Below are 23,468 nucleotides of genomic sequence, written 5' to 3'. Positions count from 1 at the left end.
TTATATATAATTATAAATTAATTTATTATTGTTATAACCGAAAAAAAAGGGGAGGAGAGGCACGTGAAAAACATGTGACTCCATTAATCCCTCTCATTTTCATCGGGAAGGCTCTCGAACCCTACCTATTTTTCCTCCCTTTCTCAGCTTCACCCTTCTCCTTTCTTGTCTCTTTCATCTTCCTCGTCCTTTCTATCTTCTCATCTCTTTTTCTTGTAATTATACACCATCATTAAACTTACTTTTTTCATTTTACTTTCTTTTACTTCTCTACTCTATTTTATTCATTTAAATTTCATTTATCACAACCTTAAATCATAGAGTTTCAATTTAATGAGTGAGCAAAGTATTCTACTTTTGAATTTCCGTTATTATTGAGGTTTCAAAGTAACTATTTGACTCAATAATTAACTATATCTATAATTTTTATCATTTTTATACTTGTGAGTATAGTAAAATCCGAAATTAGAGTTATTAGGTTAGAAATTTTGGGATTTTTGTCAAAGTGAGTGAGATTATGATAACATTAGTAGCTCACAAATATCATTATTGTCATATTTCTAGGTAGAGTTATTGGACATCATTTGGTAGCTCGTTGACGCGCTCAGAGTTGCTTACGGTTCTTTGGAATCAAGTTGTGAGTGATATTATGTCTATAATTATTTTCAAGTATACTATTATCAATATTTAAATTGAATAATTATTTTTAGCAATTGAAAATATTTGATTGTTGTGATTTTTGAATAATTGGAACGGATATCGATTTCTGAAAAAACTCATAATTTTATAAAGATACACACGAGACGATATTTATATATTTTCTAAAGCATACTTGTTTTTCTTATTTGTATTTATTAAACTTTAATTAAATTTTTAATATGCATTCTTATATATACTCTATTTTTATGAAATTTAGTAATATGTTACAAGTATTAGAAATGGTTATATGTGATTTGTTTTGGATTGGTTTGGGAGCTTCTGACTAGAAAATCGTAGTTAACGGCGGTTATGACGTTAATCTAGATGCATCTGGCTCAGACCTCAACTAGCAGGGGCATTGCTAACCTAACGTGTAGACCACACGTTAGATCTGTTATATCGTACATGACACTAGAGGAAAGGACTACCCTTAAAGGTGGAGCTGCCCTAAGTGTGTAATATTCAATTTGATTTGACTTCTGGAATGAGAACTCCCATTTCAGTTCATTCTGCTTAATTATTTATCTATTTATTTGCATAATTAATTAATATGAATTCCTCATCTTTGGAAAGAAATATAATTTTCATGGAAAAATTCGCATTGTCTCGTGTGGGTTATAAATGTAATGTTTGCTCACTCAGTTGTAAAACTCACCCTATTATATTCACACATTTTTCAGATACATGTGTCATTCTTGGTTCCATTCAACTTGCCCCTCAATAAATCTTAGTCATTTCGGTGAGCCCTTCTTCTTTTCAAGGACTAAGTAATTATGTAATGGAACCTTTGCTCAAAATCTCGATTATGTCAATGCTTCATATGTCACAGGCAGGGTCCTCGTTTGGGTTATGTTATTTTGAATTTCGAACTATTTAAATAGTAATTATGACTTGGTTATGTAAAACATATGGATTTAACTATATACTTTAGTTATCAACTTAATATATATGATATGACTTTTGACATGTTTGGTTGCGGATATGATTGGAATATATTGTTATTGTTATCTTTGAAAATGGATGTTTATTATTGATACATGAAGATAATATTCATGTTGGTAAGACTCTAAGAATAAAGGAGACTCTGTCCGTTTTTCTAAAGACTTGGTCAATTAGCTTGCTGAGGGATTTGTCCCTTGAGTGCCAATCATGGCTTGGTTCGGGCAATGACAAAGTGGTACCAGAGCGTTAGGCTTTTCTGTAGAATATGGAGCAAGTGTCCTTTAGTAAGATCACAATTGTGCAAATGGAAGTCGGTCCATTTTCACAAAATGTGATATTACTATAGGCCTATAGGAAGTTATCCTCAATCTTTTGTTTTCATAATTCTTTCTGTCTGTCCTATTGTCTTTGAACCTAATACACATATGTTGTTTATGATCCAATCACCTTACTTACTCAATAGGTGAAATATGTCACCTAAGAAAAGATGTAGTGGAGCTGTTCGTGCTCCTGATACTGCTGAATCCAATAGGGCAGTTTTTCTGCCACTTGGCTCTCAAGTGCACCAAAGAATGGGCTGTTGAGTTAGTATCCTACAACTTGCGTGGTTCAGCAAGATATTGGTATGAATCTCTTCTTGAGAGCAAAGAAGCAGCTGGACTTCCTCCTCCTTCTTGGGAAGAGTTCGCTGAAGAGTTTCTTGCTTGGTTTTATCCAACTAACAAGCAAGAAGAAGATGAAATTGTCTTTGAAAGATTAATATAAGAGATTATGATAGTGACTGAGTATGCTAAGGAGTTTACTAGACTTTCTAAGAGTGCTCCGTACTTGGTGAATTCAGAAGAGATGAAAGTTCGTCGGTTCGTTCGTGGGTTGGTAGAACTTATGTTTACTACTATTATGCCTGAAGTTGGACACGTGTCTTTTAAAGATATCCTAAACTCTGCTTATAGAATTGAAGCTGGGATAGCAAAGAGAAATGCTTTTAAGGATGTTGGTAAGAAGCCCAAGATGAAGGGACCATTTTCTGATGGATCTAGTTTAGGAGGATTTTAGACTTATCATGGTTAGACAAATTAGCAAGGTTATTTGGGTTATCGAGCTCATCCTCAAACATCTTTTGGTGGGGTTGCTTCTTCTGGATCTGCTCCCATGAGTGTTTCGAGTCCCAGACCTTTTGTTAAGGGCACCTCTCAATCTAATGCACAAGGTTCAAATCAGACAAGGCCAGCTCAGCCCTACTGCCATCAGTGTGGGAGTTACTATTTTGGTATATGTTTCAAGGCCACTGAAGCATGTTTTGGTTGTGGCCAATCTGGTCATCTTAGGAGAGATTGTCCTAATTCTAGAGGAGACTTTGTTCCAGGCATTGCACGTCCGACAACACCAATGTCATCATCTTTAGCTATGTCTATTGGGAATTCTTCTGGTCCTAGCGGCAGAGGAGCTAGTGGTAGAGATCAGACTTATAATAGATGAGGGAGTCAGAGAGGGAGAAGTCAGGCACGTGTGTACAATTTGACACGCCAGAATGCTCAAGTTTCTAATGCTGTGGATGGCAGGTACTTTACAAGTTTGTTCTTTAGATGCTCGAGTGTTATTTGATATGGGTTCTCATTATTCATATGTATCTCCATATCTTGCATCTCGGTTCGATAAACAAGTTGAACTATTATCTCACCCATTTCATGTTGGCACTCCACTTGGAGTCTCCACAGTGGTTCGAGTCGTATTTTGGTCTTGTGTTGTTAGAATTAATACGGTTGATACCTTAGCTGACTTAATCCATCTAGAACCAATGGAAGACATTGATGTTATCCTAGGCATAGATTGGTTAGCAGCTTGTCATGCTGAGGTAGGTTGTTACTCCAAAACTGTGTGAAGTTTGACATTCTGAATATCTTACCTTTTGTTTTTAAGGGTGACGATTGTCCCACTTTAGCTAGCATAATCTCATCGATAAGTGCTATGCAATTGATGGATAAGGGGAGCCAAGGATTTCTGAAACTTGTTAGAGATGTTGATGATGAAGTGCCTAGTCTTGATCAATTTCCTATTGTTAGAGAATTTCCTGATGTGTTCCCTCACGGGCTACCAGGGATGCCACCTGACCACGAAGTTGAGTTTTCCAAAGAATTAGCTATGGGGGTCCAACCTGTGTCTATTCCTCCTTATCGTATAGCTCCAACTGAGTTACAAGAATTAAAGGTTCAATTCAAAGACATGCTGGAGAAAGGATTCATTCGTCCTAGCACTTTTTCGTAGGGAGCTCATGTTCTATTCGTTAAAAAAAAGGATGTAACGATACGATTATGTGTGGACTATCGTCAACTCAATAAGATAACTGTTCGCAATAAGTATCCATTGCCAAGGATTGATGATTTGTTTGATCAACTTTAAGGAGCTACCTATTTCTCTAAAATTGACCTGCGTTTAGGGTACCATCAATTGAAGATAAAAGAGGAAGACATTCTAAAAATTGCGTTTCGTACCCACTATGGACACCATGAGTTGTTAGTAATGTCCTTTGGTTTGACAAATGCGCCAGCAACTCTCATGAATCTGATGAACTGAATGTTCAAACCCTTCTTAGATCATTTTGTTATCATCTTCATCGATGACATCTTGGTGTATTCGAAAAGTTCTACGGAACATGAATATCATTGGAGGATTGTGTTACAAACCTTAAGGGATTACAAGCTTTATGCTAAGTTTTCTAAATGTGAGTTTTGGCTTGATCAAATGACATTTTTGGGGCACGTTGTATCAAGAGATAGAATTATGGTGGATCCAAAGAAATTTGAAGCCGTTCAGAAGTGGCCAAAGCCTACTACAGTGATGAAAATCCGTAGCTTTCTAGGGTCAGCCGGCTACTATCGGCAATTCATCAAGGAATTCTCGAGAATTTTTGCACCATTAACCAAGTTAACCCAGAAGAATGTATGGTTTCAATGGTCAGAAGCGTGTGAGAAAAGTTTTCAGACACTTAAGGCTTGTCTAATCTCAGTGCCTATCCTTATTTTACCTTCCGAGTCTGGGGATTCTCATTCTTTTGCGATGCATCTCGGATAGGACTTGGTTGTGTATTGATGTATCATGGCCGCGTTATTTCCTATGCCTTGCGACAACTCAAGAAGCATGAGAAGAATTATCTAACTCATGACTTGAAAATGGCTGCGATCATTTTTGCTTTTAAGATTTGGAGGCACTACCTTTATGGTGAGACCTGTGAGATCTATACAGACCACAAGAGTTTGAAGTATATATTTCAACAAAAGGATTTGAATTTGAGGCAACGGAGATGGATGGAGTTGCTAAAGGATTATGATTGTACCATCTTGTATCATCCTGGCAAGGCAAATATTGTGGCTGATTCCCTTAGTAGAAAGTCGATGGGTAGTTTGGCCCATATCACTCTTGCAAGGAGATCAATTGTTGAAGAAGTCCATCAATTGGAGGCTGGTAGAATCTTTGACCTCGAAAATTCAGGAGTTTTCTTAGCACATGTTCGAGCCCAATCTTCCCTGATAGAACAAATCAAGGTTGCACAAAATGATGACCTAAAATTAAGAAAATTTATGGAAGATGTTCCCAATGGGAAGAACTCAAACTTTTATCTTGATCAAGATGTTTTGCGTTGTGGACAACGCTTATCTGTGCCAGATAACCACGACTTGAAGAAAGCTATTTTGGAGGAGGCTCATAATGCTAAGTACACAGTTCATCCATGTTCTAATAAGATGTATTAAGATTTGAAACAATTATTTTGGTGGGAAGGCACGAATAAAGATATAGGAGTTTTTGTTTCTCATTGCTTAAATTTTCAACAGGTTAAGGTTGAACATTAAAAGCCTGTTGGATTATTACAACAAATTGAGATACCTGAACGGAAGTGGGAAAGGATTATGATGAATTTTATAACAGGTTTATCTCATAACTTTAAAGGTTTTGATTCAATTTGGGTAATTATGAATAGAATGACGAAGTTAGCCCACTTTCTTCTGGTGAAAATAACTTTTAGTCCAGCTCGGTATGCTCAACTTTATGTTGATGAGATAATTAAACTACATTGAATTCCAGTGTCCATTATTTCAAATCATGGACCTCAGTTCACCTCTCATTTTTAGAAATCTTTTCAGAGAGAGTTAGAAACTCGTCTGGATCTTAGCACAGTTTTTCACCCTTAGACCGATGGACAATCGGAGAGAACGATCCAAACATTAGAAGACATGTTAAGGTGTTGTGTTCTAGATTTTGGTGGGAATTGAAAAAGCTATCTACCTTTGATCGAGTTCTCTTATAATAATAGTTATCAAACCAGCATTCAAATGGCATCATTTGAGACTTTTTATGGGAGAAGATGCAGGTCACCTATTAGGTGGTTTGAGGTTGGTGAGGTTAATAAGAGAACGCTTATTAGCAATTCAAAGTAGGCAGAAGGCTTATGTGGACAACAGAAGGCATAACTTAGAGTTTTCAGTGGGTGATTAGGTATTCCTTAGAGTATTGCCTATGAAATGAGTGATAAGGTTTGGAAAAAGAGGCAAGCTTAGTCCTCGTTATATTAGTCCATTTGAGATATTAGATAGAATAGGTGCAGTTGCTTACTGCTTGGTCATTTAACACAATCATGCATTTCAACCTATTCTATGAGTGATAAGGTTATAGATGTAATGTTTGCTCACTGAATTGCAAAACTCACCTTATTATATTCACATATTTTTCAGATACAGGTGTCATTCCAGGTTCCATTCCACCTACCCCTCAGTAGATCTTAGTCATTTCGGTGAGACCTTATTCTTTTCAAGAGCTAAGTAATTATGTAATGGAACATTTGCTCAAAATCTAGATTATGTCAATACCCTATATGTCACAGGCGGAGTCCTCGTTTGGATTATGTTATTTTGAATCTCAAACTGTTTAGATAGTAATATGACTTGGTTATATAAAACATATGGATTTAACTATATACTTTAGTTATCAACTTAATATATATGATGTGACTTTTGACATGTTTGATTATAGATATGATTGGAATATGTTGTTATTGTTATCTTTGGAAATGAATGTTTATTATTGATATAGGAAGATAATATTCATGTTGGTAAGACTCTAAGAATATAAAAGACTCTGTCCATTTTTCTAAAGACTTGGTCGATTGGCTTGCTGAGGGACTTGTTCCTTGAGTGCCAGTCATGACTTGGTTCGAACCATGACATAAATATATTAATTATATACTAGTATCGAACAATAATTAATTAATAAAATTTAAAAATATCTAACTTTTACTAACACATAACTAATATAATTATAATAACAATTAATTTATTAATTACTCAAAATATGCTAAATCTATTTTAAAAAAATTTTACAATTATATTTAATTTCTAAAAATAATTAATAAAATTTAAAATATATCTAAAATATAATTTTAATAATTATTATTAAATACACCAAAAATATATTTTTTACTGTATAAACCTTTATCATGTCAACAACATTAACTAAATTCAGTAAAACATAAAGATCTATATAAACACAATATGCCAATTATCATTTAATCATTATAAACATTAATCTATAATATAATCGCTATTAATCTTTATTGAATTAAAAATTAAAAATAATTATTTACATAATTAAAATGACTAAAATAATTAATAATCTGAAGCTTAAAATGATCAATATCTTTTATTCTGAATCTCTTAAACATTATTAACTTTTTGCTGCAAGAAAGGAGGTCTCTTCTTCTGAGTTTTGAAGAAGAGGTTATTTAACTTTCAGAGTGAGAGTAAGTGTGGGAGGTGTGGCTCGTTGAAAGGGATGTGAGAGAGTGAGCGCATGTGTGGTAATAGAGAGGAAGAGTGAAGCGCAATCTGCTGTATGGGAGACACTCATATAGATTGGGATGCACAAATCGAATCATTCGATTTATATACTTAAATTAGAATGTTCGATTACTTTTGTGCCAACTCATGACTATTTGATTTACTTATAGTTGTCGTCACAACGATGATGGGGGCGGTCTATGGTACAGATGAAAGTTGGGGAAGGCGTACAGAGAATTTGTTTTTTGTGCCTGAAGGGAGGACACGTGTGACGTTGGGTTTATAACGGAGAAGAGTTTGAAGGTGTGGGATTCAACGTTGGATTCGAAGGCTTAGAAGGGGAGCCTAGCCGATCATATTCGTTAACGAGGGATATGGAAGCAGACTCGGGTTGATGGGTGGGTCATTGTGGCTGTGGGCTTTGGGAGAAAAATATTTTTGGGTAAATTTCGAAAAGGAAAAAAAATTTAGGATTTAGTGTGGGAAAAGGCAAAAAGTCTCCAGCACTAGTTTCCTAACCATAGCCGCACCCACTTTCTCCGTTGCAAAGGTGGCTATCACCTCTGCTTCCCTGATTCGAAGAGTCGTCGTTGCCGGCGGCAGTTGCGCAGGTCTGGGCACTGTGTTAGGGTCGCAGCGGAGGACTGAGGTTGTGGTGCAGTCATTGTCTCCAGTGTTGAACGAGGTTCCGCACGCTGAAGGATGAAGTGGGCCGTACTTGCCGTCTAATGTGGAGATCTGGGCGCCGTTCAACGGAAAAGAAGGGTCTCGAAGGTCCAAGGAATCAAAACGCTGCCGCTGAAACAAGGCATCACAGAATCCGCACTATCTCACTTTATTTTTCCTGTCAGATCTCAGGTTTTCACTGAGGATTAGCACTTTCCCGCGGAATTCGGTTCTCGCGTTAGCTGGATGCTTATACAATTCAAAGTCAGGTGTGTAGTATTTTCGTTCCTTTATTTGAATTTATCTGTAAATTTGTGTTTATTGTGAGTGGTAATACTGCTGCGGGTTATGTACTTTAAATGAAGCTTAACGATACAGTCGCTTCCATGGTCGCATGGAGAGAATGGCGAAAAGGAAATTTGGAATTTGGATTTTGTGATTTAGATTTGCAATCTGTTCGGGCAGGGAGACATTTCTGCGCCCTGGATTATCGACCTTTTTAAAAAGAAAAAAAATTATAGTATCGATTCTTACATTAGTGTAATTTGTAGCGTTGCTAAATTATTTATTTGTTCGTGGTTTTATGAGCTGATAGAGCAAATTGGAAGAGGAGCAATTGGTTCTGCTTTTCTGGTTCTTCACAAGTATGTGGAGAAGAGGTGAGAACACACGAAAGCCCCTGTTATCTTAATGTTTTTCTTCAAACAATGCAGTATGAACACTTAGAGAAGGATGAAGATCGTTTTGTAAGTGAAAAATTGGACAATCCCATGAACAAAAAATCAATCTTATGTTTGAGTTCGGTTGTTTTATTCCTGTAGCTATGATGTGAACTGCCAAACCACACAACTCTTTTCATCTAAAGCTTATATTAGTACATTCTATCTTACAAGTCAATGTTTGATCGTGTGAATATTTTGTGGAAGTCTGTTCAGGAAATATATCTTCCGAGTCAATTTGAACATGAGAACATAGTTAGATAGCTTGGCACAGAGAAGATATGCTCGAAATTTTTGACTGAATAAATATTAGTTCTTTATCTATTGAGCTAATGTGGCAACTCTATATAAATTGTTATAGTTTGATTATGTGAATGATGATTGTATTTTAATTTTTATTTCTCAGGACAATAACAAGGTATACATCTTTCTCGAGCTTTTAACATAAGGATCATTGGGAAGTGGTTTGAAGTATCTCCATGATTGTAACACGGTTCACAAGTAACATTGAACTTCTTAATTCTATCTTACTGCAATGTAAAAAGGATTTTACACCTGCAATAATCTAATGAGAAAAAAAATGAATTTCTTATAGGGACGTCAAGTGTGCTAATATATTGGTTGATGCAAATGGATCCGTGAAGCTTGCATACATGTCATTGTGTATGTTATAATTTTATTTTAATATGAATTGTAAACTTAATTTGCCTAACTGATTGCACACACAATTCGCTTTCTCCAAATATATCTTTGTTTAGAATAGTATCATTAAATCTATTTATAGTATATGGCCACAATTTAAGTGTTGCTAGATTATATGTACACAAGTCATGCCAATTTAAATATTCGTTTGGGTTTGTTAGTATCACGATATTTCTCTTCTTTAATGGTCTATGAAATTGTTTAGTTATAAACTTTGATGTTTGAAGTTGTTTGTGAACCTCTAATATTAAGTTATGGATAATTTATTAATGTGAAATTTTAAATATTTTTAAGTTAGAAATTATTGAATTTATATATTTATAATTATTTTTAGATTTTTTAATTAATTTATTTAAAATTTAATTAAACCGGTTGAACCCCAGCTCAACTGCGGTTAAACCAGTGAACCAGTTACCTCGTCGGTTTATTGACTGGTCCGGTTCTCGCAAGCTTGGTTTAGACATGGCTATTGTTCCAGGCATGTGATTGGGGATTAGGGAACATCTTCGGATCAAATGATGGTTTCCATCTTTCCAGAGTAAGCCGAACAATGTACTTGCTACACGATTATGACTACTCTGGTAGGGGACCTGCAAGAAACTCCAACGCCAATGCAATTCTTTCAATTTATGTCTATCATACCTCTTCACTTATTGGAGTTTGTAGGTGTCCTGTTAATTTCTATTGCAGCCACGTTCTTTTCATTGTTCCTAACCCCTAAGGGAATCTTTAGCTGTTATAGTAGGAAGCTGTTAAATGTGTCATCATTATGATTCAGATGTGCTGAGCTGTTTATACTTGTATGCTGTTATTATTAGACGAAAGAGATTCTGAAATTCCCTGCAGCTAATGGAATTTTTTGTCATACCGATTTGTAAGTTGGCAATAAATATTATGGAATTTTCTTAATTACTTTTAGATTATGAACTCATTTACATATGAAGACTTGTGTATCTGTTGAAATTGAATACCCTGTGTTGTAATTTTGAGATAAGGTATGAGATTGGCAATGTTTTTAAAATTTACCTGCTGAGAAAGTATGTAACCCCTGCGGATTGGTGTTAGTAATCATTGGCCGCTGTTGTGGTTAGGAGTGCAATTGCAAAGTTCCTCTGTAAGACGGCTGTTATCCTACGGTTATGTATGTATTTCAGGTTGATGTGTTGTCTTTGTAATATGTCATGGAGAATATAATAGGAATAGAACTCAGCATGAGATTTCCTTGTCATGATTGAAATCATTTTCATTCATGTAGTTATTTGTCCATAAGACGTTAGGGTGTTGTCCGTTACAGTGGTGTGTGTGCATGGTTGTTTGGACTTATAAAATTTGTAGTATAATTTGACAAGAACTTTCATCTGCGGAGTCATTGATCGTAACTTGTTGATCGCCTTTCATGTTTTCAGCCTAGAACTATGAACCGATAACTCCGATGGATTTCAATGGGATGTTTGGAGCCGAAGTGGAACTGTCAGATGACAACAGCTCGGATGGATATTGTGGCCGTTATTATGCGAGTGACGATGAAGGTGAGGAGGACGAAGGTGGTCAGGACTGCGGTGGTGAGGAAGGTGACCCAACAGGTCGCAAAGAAGATGAACATGGTAACTTCTCAGGTGGTGCCAGTCATGCAGGGGATGGTGGGAAAAATCGGCCGGTTGTGGCAGAGGATTTCCTAGGCATGGAGTTTGTTGGCGAGCAGGATGCCTACCTTGCGTACAAGGAGCTCGCTAGAACTAGGGGCTTTGGGGTTCGCAAGGGAGATGTGGGGCGTGTTGATGGGGTTTTGGTCAGGAGAGACTTTTTCTGCCACCGCCAAGGCACAAGACATCATAAGCACTATGATCGTCCTGAGCGAGTTAGGGAGGAGAGATTGGAGAGTCGAATTGACTGCAAGGCGAAGTTGAAGATTTACTATGATGTGCAACGCAGTGTGTGGAAGGTCAGGACTATCTTCGATGAGCACAACCACGAGCTTGCTCCGGCCATGTTTTCCCACCTCTTGCCTAGTCATCGCAAGATGAGTAACGGTGACAAAGCGCAAGTTGATAGCATGAAGAAGTTTGGGATACCAACCTCGAAGATAATGGCTTATATGGCTGGTCAATCTGGAGGGTATGGAATGCTGCAATTTACAAAGCGTGATTTGTATAATTACGTACACGGGCAAAGGCTAGCCCGAATCAATGATGGCGATGCTGCAGCAACAATCAGTTACTTGGAGGGCAAGGCGAATGCCGACATGACGACTGTCGCCCGTTACACGCGAACTGCGGATAATCGGCTAGGGAGCATTCTCTGGGTCGACGGTGAGATGATGTCGGACTATCAGTTATTTGGAGATGTTATGGCTTTTGATTCGACTTATCGGTCTAATAAGTACAAGAAACCGCTTGTAGTGTTCTCAGGGTCAAATCACCACAAACAGACAGCCATTTTTGGATTTGCGCTACTGGAGGATGAGGAAGTTCGTACTTACCGGTGGTTGCTATTAAACCTTGTAGATGTAATGGGAGAGAAGATGCCATGCGTTGTTGTCACGTATGGGGACAAAGCAATGCGCACAGCCATCGCGGAGGTGTTCCCGGCAGCTAGGCACCGGCTGTGCGGGTGGCACTTGGAGAAAAATTGTGTTCAGAGGGTTAAGGATACTGAATTCCGGAAGGTCTTTAAGAAGGCTATGTATGTCAACTTCGAGGAATATTGGAAGAAGGCGGTGGAGTCACTTGGGCTTCAAAATAATAGTTGGGTTCAAAGCACGTACGAGCTCAAAGAGAGTTGGGCAACAGCATATCTCCGGGGCACGTTCTGTGCGGGATACAGGACAACCTCCAGGTGTGAGGGAATTAATGCATACATAAAGGGGTTCCTGAAATCCACTGATAGCATTTTGGAGCTGGTGCACAGCTTAGATCGCGTTGTAAAGGATTATCGAAATAATGAAGTCACGGCACAGTTCTATTCTACGTATTATAGCCCCGTGTTAACAACCGGGCTTGACTCCATTGAGCTTTTTGCATCAAAACTGTACACGCGGGCAGTTTTTAGAGAGGTGAAGAAACAAATCAAGGGTGTTGCGACCTTGCTGTTTCGTGGGAGAGATAGCATCAGCACAACGGTTGTCTACAAGTTTTCAAGGATGGGCGCCCCTGGTACGATTCACAAGGTTTTGTTCGACCCCGATGACAAGAAAATTCAGTGCGACTGTTCGATGTGGAATAGCGAGGGTATTCCATGTAGTCACATTTTCTGCGTGATGAAATACGAGGGTTTGGAACAAATACCGGACAGTCTTATATTGAGAAGATGGTGCAAGGATGCAAAAGATTCTAGCCGGATGCCGGTGATTACGAGACCTGGACACGAGGGTCGCATGCTTAGGTATGCCGCACTTTGTTCGGCTACAAGCTTGGTCGCCAGACTTGGTTCGGAAGAGGTGGAAGACTTTGAATTCGCCAGGGAAAGCATCGCGAGTGTATTAGAAAAGCTACGTCACCGAATTTATGAGAGGGCAGGTGGTCAGCCCGGTATGTCGGCATGGAGCCCAATGAAGGATCCGGTTGTTGCAAGAACAAAAGGTGCCCCTAAGAGGAAGAAGGATTTTGACCCAGGCAGTCAACCAGATGTCCGAGAGAAGAGACGTTGCTGCACCAAATGTGGCATCCCAGGGCATACAAAGAGGACATGCAGCGGGGACTGTGCACGAGGTGTGTCCGGGGTAGGTAACGGGGTCTCGCCAACAGTTGGAAAAGGTTCGCTTCACGGCCCTTCAGCATCTTCAGTGTCGCAACCGACCGAGCGCGGTTATGCGTTTGAGGTAATCTTAGAGATCATCTTGCCCAGTTAAATGGGTTGCTAGACAGGTTTCATTTGTGCTATTAGTTTATTCGAAACAGGGTTTGCCGTTGAGCTTAGTCTTGTTTTACAGTGACATAATTTGGTAGATGCCTTAATTTTGATTATTTTGCATGTTATTCGCTGGGTTACAAGACCATTTATGATGTTATTCATGGGTAGGACTTGTTTGAACATTGCATTTGCCAATAATAACTGTCCCGGTTGTAAAACTCTTCGTGGAATATACTTGTAAACTATGGCGTGATTCGTTCAGTTCGTATAGGATGAGACAAGTAACAAAATTAAATTAGAAGGGTTAATTTGTTTTAGGTGAACACGGGTGGCTGTGCAGTTTAGTACTTGCTGAAGTAAATTATTGGTATCAATTTTTTGGCTTATGGATTGTATTCTGAACAAAATTTTAAACATGCCAACATGCTTGCAGGATCAAACCTCGACTCAAGGCGAAGGTGGTCTCAATAACGTGTCTAGCGCAGCGATGAATACATCCTCCATGGTGAATCGGAGCGGTAGTCCATCTTGGCGTCCTCCATTCTGTGGCGGGGGAAGTGGGGGGACCTTCTTCCTTGGGGGCCAACACATCCACCAATTCTATGCATCCCAACCTTGCTCTGGGCACCAAAGCGAACCACCGCCGCACGAAGGCCACTGCAATACGTCGACTCCGACAAGGGCAACGAATGAAGACTTGTTTGAACGGTGGCTGCTCCAGGTACGCGGGTTCTCGTGAGATGTACTCCGATTTTTTCTACACTGCTGTTTTAGTCATTCTGATCTGTCGACTAAACCATGTGTTTGTTGTTGTCAAACAGAATGTGATTGGTCCTTCCTCCTCGCATAGTCATAAACATCATTTGCCCTTTGACGGAAATAACCCTATACATATTTTTCAACCTCATTGGAACTAAATTAGTATGACCATGAGGTCTTCATATTTGTGGCGGGAAACCACATTAGCCAGGGATGAAATAGTCTTTTCACAGGGATCACAATCCAATGCGTGTTACAGTACAAACAATGTGTTGTCCATCATGCTATCGTGTCATACCTGCTTTAACAAAAAACACACACGGCACAAGACGAGGCCGTGTAGGACCTCCTAGGACCCGCAACTTGACCCAATTATACATGCATCACGAGGCTGGCTAATATGAGATGCACAATGTAGAGAGTCATTGTTATGATCGGGGCAAATTCGTCCGTCCAAAAAACTGCCTAACCAAGTGGCACTATAAATATCCCCCAAAGGCTTCCACACCACAATGCATCACACAAAGCCCTTCAGGGTTAGAGTAGAAGAGAGGCTTAGAGAACCTCCAAAACCATGGCACTCCATAATGGGGAGAGTCTCACCCGACTAAACAAACACACACGTTACAAATACCTGTTAGGCAGACACATAAAGCCCTTCACACATAAAGCCCTTCAATATTTTCTTGGGATTGGGTGGCATTGGGAACAAGCACATGAATCACTTACCTATCTTATTATGTCCGAACCATTAATGGGTGCATGCCTCGGCAAATTTCACATTTAAGAAGGCCGGGGTGACTTGCAAGAATGCCGCTCTACCAGTGTGTTTAGCGTCAGTGAATGCAAGTTTATCGACTCCCTGCAATAAGTTGTCACCTCGAGTGAGCGACGTTGTTGAATAGCAACCGGTGACGATAATAATCTCTTGGTGTATCTCGAGTTGAGAGCATTTACTTTTATTTCTCTCAATAATTCTTACTAGTATAGGTTTTTCACTACTTACCTCTTCAACGAATAATTTGACATTTTTTTTCATGTATGGTTCATCTCATAATTGGATATATGTATGTAATAATTAATTAACCATTCTTATCGTATGTACTTGTCCCCTGATCGATATTCGCCGGTCAATCTTCTTCTCTCGTACATACATGCTTAATACGTTAAAAATAATTCATCAGCACTTTCATGCCGTAGCTCGTCACAAGAGACACGTATTATACGCTGTAACACCGCAAGCTCAACACACGGCTCAGCGTGAAGAGCGACTGTCGACATGGCCACTGTTGCACGACCATTAACTTTCCTGACGAGATACCATAACTAGCGCACCACGGTGTGAAAACACTAACAGTATTAACTTAAACGATGACCAAGAAGGAGCGGGGGGCCGCAAGGTCTCACTCAGAACCACTTTCGCCGGCTAAAGTAGGCTCATCATGCCTCTACAGAGCACGCATACTTTGAACCTACAGATGCTCGGGCAGGTCAAACGCTAACTTTCCATGCCTTGTTGAATCGCTTCCCCATGCAAAGAACGTGAAAATAGAGCGGAAGCATATGCAGCGGCGAAGCCGACATGCATTCTGATGCCACCTGCATGCGGCGCTCCCACCGTACGCCAGCCCACCCGGATCGAAGCCTACCTTGAACAAGAGCTGTGACGGTCCATGCAACCCGACGCCACGCGAAGCCACGTAGGGGAACCTTGTTATTTGACTGTCGCGATACCAGCGTTAATATGTGGAGAAAAGTTTTATCCAAACAAGTACCAAAATTTATTTGCATGGAAGAAACATAACAGATTATAAGCCACATGATTTCATGTTGGATTTAGGCTTTATACCTCGTAAAGATCAAGACAATAACATTCTCGTTAAAATAAATATATAACAGGAATACAAGAAATCATTCTTAGAAATTAAAAATAACTTAACAATTTTTTTCCACCTTCTTTTTTATTTTGAAAAAGTCAACAAATTAAATTATCACTACTGTATACATTATAAAACGTACAATTTATAGCTTTAACTTTTTTTCATAACATAGAATTACGGGACAAAATATCCTTCGGCTAATTAGAACAGGATTTTAAACAAAATTAAGTAACAAATTATTAAGTATTATTTTTCAAATGGAAGAGTTTAATTATTTTATTTTATTTTAATATTCGTTATCTAAAATTTGAAGGAATTTAGTGAGTTTATTTTTATATTTATTTAGGAGTTAAATTTGTTGCACATTTTCGTCTACTTAATTTTCTTAATCGCTATTAACCAATAATCTTATTTTTCTAGAAATATAAAATTATAGTTAGGCCTTCACACCAAAAAAGTTTTCCATTCATAGTTATGAAATTAATTTATTCATTGTAAAACAATTGTATCGTGATTCTAACTTCTAATTACAACATTAGTATTTTTTTTAAATTACATGCAATAAATATTTAAAACGGAAGAAGAAAAAACATATATTAATAATATAGGCAGTAAAAATTTCAAATTAATTAAGAAGTACGTATACTTTAACTTTTTTATTTAAATTATGGTAAGTTCTTAACTTTATTTTCTGTTTTATATAAAGGTAGAGAAGAATAGAGAATGATTTCCAAACATAGCTGTATTTCAAATTTTGTATTTTAATTTTGAATTTAATTTAATTAAAATATACTTGGAGAATGTTATGTTGTATATTTTGATTGTAAAATTAGTTGTTACTCATTAATAATGACATATAACAGAGATAGAATGAATGAATCAATGAGATTGATAGAGAAAGGAAGAGATAGGAGGAGAGAGTTTTTTAATTTTCGAGGAAAAGCAAGACAGGGGCATTAAAATTTTTCTGCTAATGGACTGAGTCATCACCATCAACCCTTTCCACTGCTGTGTAGTTTTCATTTAATTTAGTTCAATCAAAGACGTTATTTATTACTCTGGAAATTGATTGGATGGTAGGCAGGATAAGGAAGGTTAGATTTTTTGTTTCATGCCATGTATGGGATTCACAATGAAGCTTGTATAGGAGGTATAGTAAGATGTTCAACAGGTTGTGATATCGTAATACATGTTATTGGTTAAAGTATGTTAATTCCTGTGGTAATGAGGTGGAGAGGGTGCTCCACCCTTTCGTTAATAGGTGTGACGAGAACCGCTTTGTCCTGAAGATGGGCTTTATCTTGTTAGTATTTTTGTTGATGTTATTAGTTAAGAATAGTTACAATTGATGAGCTCTGGTGAGAGTCGTGACACCTCTATGAACCATGTTTTGCACTGAACCCAGAAATAGCTGAATTAAGTTTACTCTGTTAAGAAAGAGAGTTGATGGTAGCCAATTTGCTGATTGGTTAGTTATGCGCTTAAATTTTTTTTCTTTTGTTGTCAACGTGTGGTTGGATTCACCAGTTATTAACGTTGTATTGAATTATAATGAGTTGCTTTTCGTCAATTTGAAATAGTCCTTGTTGAATTCTATGTTAAAATAGATTCAATGCAGTGGTTGTATACCTTATTTATGGAAGTGAATATTTCCTTCCTTGTATATTTGTGGTTCTAGTTTTTAGTGTATATCTGCTGCGATCATGACTTGCATTTCTTTTATTTGTATGGATTCAGGGTAGAACATTGCACAACGTTGGCCGATGGAGTTCAACCGTATCTTCGACAGTGAGGGTCAAGACTCGGATGGGGACAGTTCAGATGATTCTTCTGGACATTATCATCGTACTGACGAAGAATACGATGAAGAATACTGACCAAAACACTCTTTTTTGTTTGGCTAACTAAGCCAATTAATCAACCATTGTTGCTTGATCCATCAATCCTCGTGGTTGTTCACTGGTCAAACCGAACATAAGTGTCCCTGGTTTAGGGTTTGAAACCTATAGGCTCTGGTCTTCCTAATTTGCATCCAGGACCCACAAGTGCATCAGCAGACTTACGGTCCCCCGTCAACGACCGCCTTGTAACTGGTTACCACACCGGTCTTTCATTATAACAGCTACGATTTTGGGTTTCTGCTTTGAGGTTCAAACTTGGCACTCCATCACTTGGGCTTCATGAATCTCCTGCGTGCGGATTGTAATCGACGTGCTACCTCTTATGGTTTACTTTAACCCGTAAGGATGAAGCCATCACATGCATTATTCATGCACCTGGACTTCGGTTTATCTCGTTATTACGTCTTGCACTCTTTTGAAACCTTTGATCGAATCGAAAAGCTCGTTCCTGCCCCAGACCGAACCGCATAGCTCTTCAGAATTTTCGCTCCACCCTCGGACGAGCATCACAACAAACTGCTAGCTGACTTTACAATCTACGCGTTACCAACACTTTATCCACTACCAAGGCATACCCACATCTACACTAAACAAAGTGGCTCGTCCTAATGCCTTCTTCTAATTAATAGTAATAGTTAGAAGTCTTATATGAAGTTTTTGTTTTTTATATTGGAGTTACAATGGTGTTTTATAAAAATGTGGATTGATGGGGTGTTATTCTCAAAAGTGGAACCGTTTAATTAGAGAAATAGAATACGGGCCGTCCGATTTTTTAGAAGTACAGAAATCGGCTCGTCCGATTGATAGAGGTACAGAAATCGAAGCGTCCGATTAGTAGAAGGTACATAAAATGGACTGTCCGATTTGTGTTAAAAAAAATAAAAGAAATTGAGGTTCACTAATTGGACCGTCCGATTTCTATACCTTCCGCAATTTCATACAATACCAAAAATTATAGTGTTTCATTATATCACTACTCTTACTTCCATACCTGGAAAAAATAGCCGTCTTATACAGCGTTCAATCATTATATCGCCAACCGGTATACTTACATATTTGAATCTTTCACTATCTTATTTAGTCAACGTTCTAACATATAAATAGAATCAACACATCTAACGTGCAGTTAAACTGTATTCACTTCAACATACTTTTACATCTCAACATTTTTTCGATACTGCGTGTGTGTTCGGATTACAGTTTGCAAACAGGAGTTTGTATAAAATTGATTTTGCAAACTTGATTTTGATCAAAAGTAAGATTATGTTAAAGTGATTTATGTTTAGTAATTTTTGTATCAAAATAGACTATATTAAAATAAATGTTGTTTGGCTTATACCATTCAAAATCACTTTTAGATAAAAAATTACTAAAATGGACATCAACTTAAATTTTTTTTATATTGTCCTATTATTTCAATTTAGATATTTAAATTGATTTTATTAGTTAACTTTATAATAACTATTTTTTTATATTGAACTCTTTTTTTAATACTCTCAATAATCTTATTTTTAATATTAATTTGAAATCCAATGTTTATGATTTTATTATTATCTATGATTAATTATTTATTTAATTTAACTTTTTCACTGGAGTCATTATCTGTATTATAAAAAATTAGACTAAAACATAGTATACGAGAATTACAATTACAAAGGAGAGTACTGAAAATGATAAAAAAAATTAAATAATTATTTTACAGTGACTTAAACAAATCTGAAATTTCTTGATGATCTTTTTATATAATATATTTTTAGTACTCTTTTTTTAGTATGTCATAATTTTCTATTATTATTATTATTTACAGTTATTTTTTTGTTTAATTTACTTTACCTAATAGAATCAATAAATTATATTATAAAAGGATAATAACAAACATAATACACAAAAATCACAATTATAAAAGTGTATAATGTCAAACAAATATTTAAAAAAAACAATAAATAATAAAAAAATAGAGCTCATATAAATAGAAATAACAAGAATTTTATAAATTAATACAATAACATATATAAAGAATGAAGTTGGTAAAAGGTAAATAAATGGTTACTATTTATGGCTAAAAGCACTTTAAGAAAATGCAGAAGCTAAAAATAGTTGCTTCTTATATACGTGATTTTGGACAGCAAAAAAATACGTGCTTTCAAAAAATTTATACGTGCTTCACCCTGTATGAATTATACTTTTACTATTAATCCAGTAGTGCCTACTCAGATATTTAATATTTGTTCAATCATATCTTTATTCATTACTTTTTAAATTATATAAAATTATCCAAAACAACTACTGCCTCCTAAATAAACTAGGTCTTTAGTGGTCACCAAAAAATTTCAGCTGCATATAATCTTTCTTTTTTTTCCCTGCCTTCAATTGGGTTATGCAATCTTTTATTTATTTTTTTCTTTTTTCTCGGATCAAGGGGTCATATACCCATTACTTATTTACTGAAACCATCCCTCCCATTCAATCATGATTCTCTCACAGCCCACTTTCATCCAAGACCTTGTATACAGTCCATTTCAACTAGGCCCAATCCCCCCTCCAAGCACAGTACCTCTTTTCCAAACGGAGCCGATTTCCTCCCGTCCAAGCACAGCTACTCGGCTCGTGCAAGCTTTACATCACCCCTTTCAGCGAACAGTTAGAAGCGGGCTCCCCTTGGACACCTGTCACCATCAGATAACTCTAACGAGAATATCTGTATTCCCCAATCTGTACCCTATAATCTCCTTGATGTTAAATATCAAACTCTTTAATAACACTTTATTATATGATTCTTAGCTCCATTTTAAAATTAAAAATTGTCAACTAATATAGATCTTTAACGACCACATATTTTTTAAAAGAAATATTCTGTTAATTTTAATGTTTTTGACATAAAAATTATCTAATTATAAAATTAAAAGCACTATAAAAAACTCAATTTAAAAAAGTACAAAAATTTAATTATAAATTTAATAAATTCATAAAAAAATAAAAATAATTAAATTCTTTATATATTGTAAACACATTGATGGACACTAAAATATTTTTTTTTGTTATATTTGCACATAATATATATTATATGAAATCTTAGATTATATTATAATTTATATATAATTTAATCAAATTAAATTTAAGTTATCTAAAATATTAATTTTATCATTTAATAATAATATTATATCTCTTTTGTATTATTTAAATTTTGATTTTATTATAATTTTATATATTTATTTACTTATATCAGATTAAATGGTTTTATTGAATCTAGAGAGATAGGACCAATGGATAAGGAGTCTTGGTAGTAGAATACGAATGTATAAGAAAAGATAAAGATAAAAAGGGAATGTTATAAAGAGTAGTCTTTGTGCCACAATACAGATAATTGAAAAAAATATAAGGCGGCTAAGAAAAAGACAAAAGTAGTTGTAAGTGAAGCAAGAACAAGAGGATATGAGGGTCTCTACCAATCTTTATATACGAAGAAAGGAGAAAAATGTATATATAAAATCGCAAAGAGTCGTGAAAGAAGAACGAGAGACTTGGATCAAGTTAAATGCATAAAAGATAAAAATAAAGAGATTTTGTCTCAAGATGAGAAGATCAATGAAAGATAAAAAAAGCTATTTCTACGAGTTATTTAATGAAGGACAGAAAATTCTTCCAAGCGTTGGTCGGTTATACACGAGGGAGAAGATCAAAACTTTGATTACTGATTCGAGACTTTGAAGTAAAAAAGGCTCTAAAATTGATGAAAAATAGCAGGACAGTAGGACCCGATAGTATTCCGATTAAAGTTTGGAAGGGCCTTGAAGAGAAAAGCATCAGTTGGTTAACCAAATATTTTAATGAGATTTTAAGGTTAAAGAAGATGTCAGATGAATGGAGAAAGAATACCTTGGTACCTATCTACAAAAATAAAGAGGATATACATAGTTACGGAAACTATAGAGGGGTCAAGTTCATGAGCCATACCATAAAGTTATGGAAAATAGTGATAGAACAGAGACTGAGATAAGAGATACAAGTAACAGAACACCAATTTGATTTTATGTTAGGCAGATCCACCACTGAAGCTACATACCTGTTAAGAAGGATAATGGAGAGGTATCATAGTAATAAAAATGTTCTACATATAGTGTTTACTAATTTGGAAAAAGCGTACAATAGGATGTCAAGGGAGATATTGTAGAAGATTTTCGAAAGGAAGAAAGTAAGGATCACATATATTCGTGCAATTAAAGATATGCATGATAGGTTACAACTAGTGTGAAGACTCAAGGTGGTGTGACACAAGAATTTTTTATTAGTATAAGATTATATCAGGGATCATCCGTAAATTCATACATTTTCACATTAGTCTTAAAAATACTCACAGAGCCTATCTAAGAGCCTATGCCATGGTACATGCTTTTTGCCGATGATATTATCCTTTTGAGAGAGTTAAGGAAAGATCTAAATAAGAAGTTAGATTTATAGAGAGAAGTTCTAGAAGTGTATGGTCTGCACATAAGCCGTAACAAGACAGAATATATGGAATGTAAGTTCAGCTACTGAACGGAGAGGTGAAAATTGAAAAAAACATCATAATCATACGAAAAATTAAAAATTTTAAGTATCTTGGATGCATCATATAGGATAATAGAGAAATTCAGAGATGGACCCAATAACAATAATGAGGGGCCATTTGCCCCCACAGTGTTTTTAAATTTATTTTTTTTAAAAAATAGTTATATATAATGTGCCCACATTTCAAATTTTAAATGATCCCACTACAAATAAATTAAATTTAATTGGCCAAAATCTCAAATTCATTTTTTTTTGTATCATTTTGACTATTATTTAACCTATTTAAATTTAGTTATTGTGTCATCACTCCTTTATTCCCTTAAACCCTTTTATTATTTTTTATATTTTTAACCTTCTTTTTCTATTCTTTGTCTAGTGGTCATCTTCTCTTCATCAAAAGGTAAATTTTAAATTCTCTCTGTTTTTTATATAGTTCTCCATGACTCTATATATCTTTCAATTTCATTGTTTTTCTTTTTTATATTATCAATTGCAAATTTTAATTCAAACAATTATAATTTTGGTATTAATATAATATTTTATTCTCTTCATAACTGTATATATTTTATTTTATTCTCGATTTATTCATCCTTATTACTTTTTTTTATCTTTTGTTCTATTATATGTACTTATGTTGTATATAAAATTTTAAAATAAATTGATTAATTTACTAATTTTGAATATATTTTTTATTTTTAGAAATAGTAATGAAAAAATATTTTAATTACAATACATAATTAAACAGATGTATAAAATCTTTCATCTAATATTATATCAAAATTAAATTAAAAAATATATAACAAATTTAATTATTTTAAAAAGAAAGAAAGAAAAAATTGTGAATTATGTTTCTGTTATTTTATATAAACATATTTTTCGTATACAGATTTAATTTTTTTGGTATTTATATATAATTCTAGTTTCAAATTATAAATATTAGTGTATCATTTGGTGCTAATGTACCAGTTAATTTAG

At 35.7% G+C, this 23,468-nt stretch overlaps 1 protein-coding gene and 1 long non-coding RNA gene across 3 annotated transcripts; both read left to right on the top strand.

Annotated features, from left to right (window-relative positions):
* Nucleotides 1–7,432: 7,432 nt before the first annotated feature.
* Nucleotides 7,433–18,448, top strand: LOC127744737 (uncharacterized). 2 transcript variants are annotated; one of them, XR_008005724.1, is made up of 4 exons: nucleotides 7,433–8,404; nucleotides 8,731–8,794; nucleotides 9,261–9,355; nucleotides 9,450–9,806. It is a non-coding gene; the product is annotated as an uncharacterized LOC127744737 (long non-coding RNA). The 2 variants fall into 2 exon arrangements; XR_008005723.1 differs by lacking the exon at nucleotides 9,450–9,806 and adding an exon at nucleotides 17,782–18,448 and having other exon boundaries at nucleotides 7,435–8,404.
* On the top strand, nucleotides 10,535–15,165 carry LOC107475277 (protein FAR1-RELATED SEQUENCE 5-like). Its single transcript, XM_016094905.2, has 2 exons — nucleotides 10,535–13,373; nucleotides 13,839–15,165. The coding sequence occupies exons 1-2, from the start codon at nucleotides 10,989–10,991 to the stop codon at nucleotides 14,142–14,144; spliced, it is 2,691 nt and encodes an 896-aa protein (XP_015950391.2). The 5' UTR covers nucleotides 10,535–10,988; the 3' UTR covers nucleotides 14,145–15,165.
* Nucleotides 18,449–23,468: the final 5,020 nt, after the last annotated feature.

This window comes from Arachis duranensis, chromosome 2 (genome assembly GCF_000817695.3).
Source record: "Arachis duranensis cultivar V14167 chromosome 2, aradu.V14167.gnm2.J7QH, whole genome shotgun sequence".
In the NCBI taxonomy this organism is placed as follows: domain Eukaryota; kingdom Viridiplantae; phylum Streptophyta; class Magnoliopsida; order Fabales; family Fabaceae; genus Arachis; species Arachis duranensis.
Note: the sequence above shows the minus strand (reverse complement) of the source record. Positions and strands in the feature narration are given on the sequence as shown.

Excerpts from the sequence above, each read along its gene's own strand:
- LOC107475277 (XM_016094905.2), top strand. The coding sequence starts at position 10,989 with ATGGATTTCAATGGGATGTTTGGAGCCGAAGTGGAACTGTCAGATGAC. Across the intron at positions 13,374-13,838 it reads AGCGCGGTTATGCGTTTGAG|GATCAAACCTCGACTCAAGG; the intron begins GTAATCTTAGAG and ends ACATGCTTGCAG.